General features: G+C 31.7%; 1 protein-coding gene across 3 annotated transcripts; it reads left to right on the top strand.

The window, feature by feature from the left end:
* Window positions 1–2,249: 2,249 nt before the first annotated feature.
* LOC114188656 (putative serine/threonine-protein kinase WNK4) lies at window positions 2,250–7,630 on the top strand. 3 transcript variants are annotated; one of them, XM_028077230.2, is made up of 7 exons: window positions 2,252–3,168; window positions 4,425–4,690; window positions 4,774–4,997; window positions 5,087–5,244; window positions 5,335–5,638; window positions 5,828–6,160; window positions 6,908–7,630. In XM_028077230.2, the coding sequence occupies exons 1-7, from the start codon at window positions 3,085–3,087 to the stop codon at window positions 7,381–7,383; spliced, it is 1,845 nt and encodes a 614-aa protein (XP_027933031.1). In that variant the 5' UTR covers window positions 2,252–3,084; the 3' UTR covers window positions 7,384–7,630. The 3 variants fall into 3 exon arrangements, with proteins under 3 accessions (XP_027933030.1, XP_027933031.1, XP_027933032.1); XM_028077231.2 differs by having other exon boundaries at window positions 2,257–3,168; window positions 6,920–7,630; XM_028077229.2 differs by having other exon boundaries at window positions 2,250–3,168; window positions 5,087–5,638; window positions 6,920–7,630.
* Window positions 7,631–7,993: the final 363 nt, after the last annotated feature.

Genomic DNA, 7,993 nt, shown 5'->3' with positions numbered 1-7,993 from the left:
GAGAATATAAGAAATACTAAAACTTTTAGAAAATGGAAATTTATATTTGTCTTTATATGAAAATCAAAAAAAAAAAAAATTGTGTTAGATTTCTTGTTTACTGAAATAGATCGGTATGATGGACTATCTCTGAAGTTACTTATATTAAAGATTTCGTACGACTTTCAACATAAAATCTTAAAAATTAATATTTATAAGTTTTATCTTTATATGTTATTCAACTTTTCATGAGTGTAAACTTATATTTGCATTTTTAATAATTTGATTACAGGTATCACCATTTTGTGAATTTTATAATTAAAGTTTGTTTCCTGCATATTTTTTCATGTTTTTCAAATTTCACGTATTTCACCAATATATTTAGTGTGATAGTATTCACGTATTCTTATAAAATAGAATCATTTTATCACAAGTACTTTTAAACAACCCCGTTTTATTACCAAAATAATGAAAATATATAAAAATCAAAGAACATGTGCAAAAATATTTAAGTGTGTAAATAATGTGTAGAAATGAAAAACTTATAAATAAATCCGCGAAGAAAAAGTTGGTGATAAATTAAAAAATTGGTAAAATGTGTAATTAAATTTAACCAATACTTAAATAAATAACAAAATGTTTATTTTACTTTAAAACATTGATAGAAAGAAATAAAAACTCATAAATTCTTCACACACACAAAAAAAAAAAATGCTCTTGTTGAAGCATTTGCAGCTTAATTAATTTCTTTATTTTAAAGATCATGCATCCCCAACAAAATTTTAGAGCATTTTACACACAAAAAGAAACCCGAGAGAATTGTAAAAATCCTTTTGAAACAATTATCTTTTCATGACGAAATCATTGAACCCTTTATATATTTATATATAAATCAAATACTTGTGAAAGTAGAAGAGTGTTGTTTATAGGTATAAATAATGAAATGAATTTTGTTTACGACATGTGTGTCTGAAAAGTCAGAATAGATATTTGAAAACGATAGAGTAGTATTTCATTTGACCAACGATTAAATAATCCCTTGTGAAAGCATATCTAGATATTCAGGCTATATAGACTCTTATTAAGATAATAGTTGAAAACTATTTTTGTCTACTAAACTATTCCATTAATCATTATCATCTTTTTCTTTGTCTTTCACTTAGAAAACAACTGGCCGGCTCTTACACGTCTTAGATTGTGGTTTCCTTTATGCTATAAAAAATACTACAACTCCACCATCCAATAGATCCTCAAAATATATAATTTGGACGCCGTCGAAAATTTATGTATCAGTATAAATTTTATATTAAATAAAAAAAATTAAATACAGTATCGAAATGAAGATTTATAAATTTATCGTCTTACATGTTTAGAGGTGTATTGAAAAATTGATTTCGATCGAATTGATTTCATGGACGGAGAAGCTTATATTTGTAGCTTCTCTTTAAAGTGAATTTTTTAATTTTAAATTAATTTTAAATCAAATATACATAGATTTTGTGTTGAAAATTCATTATCACGTTGATATGATGCTAAACCAAACACATTAAGTGTTGAGAATAGTCCAAGTGTGAGTTAAAGTCTTATATTAGAGAATAGACAAAATTAAACATTATATAAAAATAAAGATCCATAACACTATTGTCTTAAAGTTCTGAAGTTACAATGGTGTTATATATCTTATATGTATAAGACTAATATCTTTTATATATATATATATATATATATATATATATATATATATATATATATATATATAGAATCATAATCTCTCGATCACTATAACTATATATGAGAAAAAAATAAATATAAACCCATCGTTAAGGTATTAAGGTTCTTAGTTAAGATCGATGTTAATTTCTTATATTTAAATTGAATTTATATCTCATTTTGTATTTTTTGGGTGATTTGTTTTAAAAAATTCCACAAATACACATCTTTTAGATATTTGCATGACAATATAATACATTATTGATTTTTCTCTCTTTTGATTATTGATTTATTACTTTTCCTTAGATGAAAATCTGTGTCTAGTTGAAATGGGCACCAAATATGACCTATACATCTGAAACCAAAATTTCCAAAGACAAGGTAAATAAAGGTAGAAGATGAGGATAAGCATAGAAAAATATCAAAGATTATCCACACCAAAACAAGACAAAACGAAAAGCAGAATCACGAAACAAGACAACCCAAAGTCAACCTCGTCATCCTTCAAATTCCAAAACACATGACACAATCACCAAGCCTCAAACGTTGCCACCTCATCTCAAACTGGGGTCTCCACCTGGCCCACACTATCACCACCCTCACCACCACCACCTGATATACACTCTGTTCTCAATTCTCTTTCTCATATCATAACTTAATCTTCTCCGCTGTTCCCAAGTTCAAGTCTTTCTATCTCTCCCAACTTTCTTCCTCTGTTTCCCTTTCTGGGTTTAGTTCTATTTGCTTTCTTTACCTCCACAAATGGTTACACAAAAGTGTTGCCATAGATTCTTCAAGTTCCGTGTACTGTTTCTCATAACCACTTTCACTTCTGAATGGTCCCTGTGAATGGCCTAAACTGACCCTTACCAAAAGCCACAACTACCGTGTGCGCCTTCAATTTTTTTTGACACACGAAGGGCAGTGACAGGAATATGTCAGTTTCATAGGAAAATTATTATCCGTTTATTCCCTTCTTCTCACCTGTCTTATCTTGTCAAATCTTGCAGCTCCACTCCCTCTCTCTATCTCTCTCTGCACTTTTCTGTTTCCAAAAAGAACGAGAAAAACTTAATCAAATGGTTGCTAAGGACTATGATCCATTGACATGCGCGGTTGGTGTAAAAATGGGTAGGATAATGCAGTGTGTTGATCACTCAAGGCTTTTCTGGCTGTTTTTTGGGGTCTTCTCCCACGTTTACCACGAGGGGAAACCTCGGATTTAGGATTCTGCAACTACCTTGGAGAATAGAACAAACTACTTTTTTGTTTGTTTTTGTTCTTTGCTTTTCAACTTTCTCTGCACTCAAGTTGTTGTCCACAGACAAAAGCTTTCAAAGTTTTGGTGATTGCTAGCTTAGTTACTTAGTTGGAGTGTATAGTTAAGAATTCAACATGTATTCCAATAAAGGGTATAGAGATGATCGCAAAGCTGAGCCTCGTTACATTGAAACCGACCCAAATGGTAGATATGCTCGGGTAAGTTCTGAATCATATAATTTTGTGGCTTTTCATTTTCAAATTTGTTAATCTTGTTCGAAATTGGATTAACTTTTTGTTATTTGAATGTGTAAAAGGTAGTTTTTTGTGTGTATAAAAGGAGAAATCTTAGTTCTTTGTGTCTGGTGAGCTCACTAAGCTGTGATACTGTGTTACTAGATTTTAGAGAAATCTTAGACAGCTGATGGAAAGAACTGATTCAAAAATAACGTGGGTAATCAAATGCCAAATGATTAGACATCTCAGGACAAAACTTAGATGCTCTACTTTAGATGTTTTTGTTATTGTTTATCTAAATAGAATTTAAGTTTCACCTATCTGTATGAAAAGTTTTGCATTAAAATTTAAATAACTCATATAGACAAAACTCTATAAATTCTGATTAGAAAGTAGTATCAAAAGAAACTAAGGTCCTGCGCATAAATTTGTCAAACTTATTACTTCTTATGACATTATTTTGTCTCAATTTTCAAAGCAGAATCCTCTGGAGTTGAACTTCTATAATTCTATTACTTTTTGGGCAATCTGTTTGCTTACCCATTTGCTGCAGATTTGTCGCATTTAAGAAAGGATTTTTGTGAGAATTCAATATGCAAATGATTGTTTTTGAATGTGTGTTAGTGAAAGCAGTCTCATCCTAACAAATTTCATTTCTGCAGCAAATATTCCCGGCTTAAATTACTGGGCTTGTTTTGCACCAATCCTTTACTTGAGGCAGAAAAATTAACAATTGAAAATGAATCTAGAATTAACCATCCGTTTGTAGATTTCTTAAAAAAGGGATAGGCTTGTGGAATGCTATGTCTTCTTAAAAAAAATTGATCACTCACTTCCTTTAATATCATCTGAATTTATCATAATAGTGAAAACATATTGCAAATGTAGTGAGTGATATAGGAGATATTGAATTACCAAAAAGTATGGATATATGGAACTATGTAGGATTGGAATTTTAAAAGTGGGACTGGTATATGCATTAATTCCTGTAAAAGGAAGTATTTCAATTTTCTTTTGCTATTTGCAAGATTTATAAACAGTGATGTGATGGACGTTATGCTCTAAAACTGTGTGGTGTTGGCTGAGATCATCATGTCAACAGTGTAAACAATTTCTAGTTTCTATTTCAAGGAGCTATGCATAGAATTTCTGTTAATTATTTACCTCAAGTATAATGGAAATTTGGATACCATCACAGAGATGATTTGATGTAAAAAAAGGTGTTTGTATGTGATTAGGTTGGAGATATCTTAGGAAAGGGGGCAATGAAGACAGTGTATAAAGCAATTGATGAGGTTCTTGGAACAGAGGTTGCATGGAGTCAGGTCAAACTCAATGATGCATTTCGCAAACCAGAGGACTTGGAGAGGCTTTATTTAGAGGTTCATCTCCTCAGCACCCTCAAACACCAATCCATCATGAGATTCTACACCTCTTGGATTGATGTCAACAATAAGACCTTCAACTTCATTACAGAAATGTTTACTTCAGGGACTCTAAGAGAGTAATGTCCATGCATGATTGCAGAACTAACCTTTAAATCACTATAAAAAAGTACTTTAACTGATTAGTTTGTGACTTATGCAGATACAGGAAGAAATATAAGCACATAGGTCTGAGAGCAATAAAGAATTGGGCTCGGCAAATCTTACAGGGTCTTGTTTATCTGCATGAACATGATCCTCCAGTAATTCATAGGGACCTCAAATGTGATAATATATTTGTCAATGGCCATCTTGGACAAGTGAAAATTGGTGACCTGGGTCTAGCAGCAATTCTCCATGGTTCCCAACCAGCTCACAGTGTTATAGGTATTTATCTTTTTCCTACCAATAAATGTTGAAAATATTGACTGTTGAAACTCTTCAATTGTTGTGTTGAATTTTTTCCACTGTCCTAGGCACTCCCGAGTTCATGGCACCAGAATTGTATGAGGAAGAATACAATGAACTTGTTGATGTGTACTCATTTGGCATGTGTGTTTTGGAAATGCTTACATCTGATTATCCATACAGTGAATGTACTAACCCTGCACAGATATACAAAAAAGTGACATCAGTAAGTTCTGATCGTGGTTTAAGGTTTGAAAATGCCAGTAGAGATATGAAGGATTTTTATATATACGCAAATTTTCTGTCTTATGCTCAGGGGAAGCTACCAGCAGCATTTTTCAGGATTGAAGACACAGAAGCACAAAAGTTTATTGGCAAATGTCTAATAGCTGCAGCAGAAAGACCATCGGCAAAAGAATTGTTGCATGATCCATTTCTTTTGTCTAATGATGAATCATCCATGGCAAAGATTGGAATTCCGAAGCCGTTTCTAAATTACAGCGAAATGGAAAAACTTCAACTGAGTGATGATTTACCTATGACTAAAATGTCAATAACTGGGAAGTTGAATCCAGAAGATGGCACTATCTTTCTCAAAGTGAAAATTTCTGAGAAGGATGGTATCAATATTTACTTACTTGACTCTTTATGTCCTCTTTCATTTGTTATAGGGAAAATTTTATTCTGAACTTGTCTAAATACATGTCTGCAAGCACTTTCGCACTTTCACTTTAACAGTTACTTTTGTTTGGTAACTGAACTTGATCGTTTGATTAAAGTAATGATAAAATTTTGTACTATCTTCACAGGTTCTTGTAGGAATGTGTACTTTCCCTTTGACATTTACACAGACACCCCTGTTGATGTTGCAATAGAGATGGTGAAAGAGTTGGAAATCACAGATTTGAAGCCTTCTGATATTGCACGTATGATTGAAGGAGAGATATCTGTGCTGCTTCCGAATTGGAGGAATAGTAACTGTCCAGATACCTGCCATACATTCAGTTATAATGATGACAAGGACAATGAAGATCCTCATCGTCTTTTCCGCTCTATTTCTTCTTGTTCATCATCCCTAGAATCAACACTAGGCTCAGCCAGCAGAGTTGATGACTTATTGAATGGATATCATTGGCTCCATGGTATGTCTCCATTGTCCCTAATAGCTACTTGTGAAGTGTGCAAGTGTGAATAGGAAGTCACTCATTGAATACAAATAATCAATTTGAGCATCATATAATTGAAAAGGACCTACAAATCTAACATGATTTGGAGTTCAATGTAGTGCAAAATTCATTTGTGATTCAATATTGATCGAGTGTACTTGAATGATATTGTAAGAAAGAATGAAAACCAGAGTTTTCTTTTTTTTTCTTTACTTGTAGTTATAAGTTGTTTATATAAGAGATCTAACACCACTTCTAACATAAAACCTTGAAGCTCATTGTTAATGGGTCTTGTGTTTTCTTATATACCACTCAACTATTTAATATGAAACTTCCAACTCATACTTGAATTTTTAACCCTAAACCGGAGAGATTGACCATGTTTGAGATATGAGTTACCCATATAAGAAACCTGACAACTTAATGTTTAGAAGTCCTATATTGACCATAGATGAGGCCAATTTACAGTATATAAGTGAAAGCAAACCTGATCTTATAAGCCGGTTATAAGGTTAAGTTAGACTTAAAGTTCACTTCTTAACGTTAACATTTATGGATCTTGTTTTTCTTATATACTACTTCAATTCCTAACATTACTACCTTTGTGGACTTAAGTAGCAATGACTTGTTAGTAACTTCACATTTGGAAGGAGCATAGGCAAGATTGTGTAGGCTTGGTGTTATGAGATCTTTCAAATAATTGAAAAGGGAACCTTGATGTAGTATTTTTTGCAGGTGATGTAGTTGATGATGGAAGTTCAATATGCTCTTTGCATGGAACATGTTCCAACTCAAACTTGTGTTCAATGGATGAGGATGAGGAACATTATAAGAGTTCTACAAGAAAAGAGAAAGAGCTCATGATAAAGAGTCACATGTGTACTAGATTTTCCCCTAATGAAGACCACAAAATTGTGGCAGGACCACAAACAGCTTGTAGTGGCAAAAGTAACAGGATGATAGACAATCGCAGACTAACTAGGAACAAGTCATTAATTGATACCAGAAGCCAGCTACTGCATATATCATTGGTTGAAGAGATAAACAAAAGAAGATTCAAGACAGTTGGAGCTGTGGAAAATATTGGATTTGTGACTCCTTATCAGGTTACAAACAAATTTTCAAATCCAGCATCTGCTGCTTTCGATGTCAACTCTTCAAGTACAAAGGGAAAAAACTTGAGAGACAAAAAAATTTGAAAGTGACTTTGTCTTCAGCTTTCAAATCAAATAGCAAAAAATGGATAAATTCTGTCATGGATAAGAGTAAATGATATGGATTGTGTTGGAATATATGTTCCATGGGTACAAACATCTACAAAATATGGTAATTTGAAAAAGTTAAATTAAGAATTTGTTAATATAACTTACTTGTAAATAATATATATACATGAATATAAAATATTTGTTAATTGTTTTGTATTATAAAAATCACTCACTTTATGAATGAGTTGTGTAATAATTTCTTAATATACCTTCGTATAAGAAATTATATTTGGTTGACATACCTAAGATAAGGACAATCACATTTCTTAATAAAATCACTCACTTTATGGAGGATTGTCAAGAATAATTCAAGAAAGAAAAAACAAAAAAAAAAATCACATTTCTTAAAATAATTTAATTTTCATTTATTTTTTTTTTTGAAAAATATATGGAAATCGATCTTTTATTTAGAGGTGAAAAAAAATGGTTCTAGAAGAATGACACCTTTGTATTTTTTTTTTCAACATCGTATAAAAGAATTTTCACTTTCAAAATTCGAAAATAAATATTTAACCACTGGCAAAAATTCTAAGGTACTAATTTA

Source organism: Vigna unguiculata, chromosome 6 (assembly GCF_037176805.1).
Source record: "Vigna unguiculata cultivar grain cowpea cultivar isolate G323 ecotype 2 chromosome 6, ASM3717680v1, whole genome shotgun sequence".
Lineage (NCBI taxonomy): Eukaryota > Viridiplantae > Streptophyta > Magnoliopsida > Fabales > Fabaceae > Vigna > Vigna unguiculata.
This window is presented reverse-complemented; position numbering and strand designations above follow the sequence as displayed.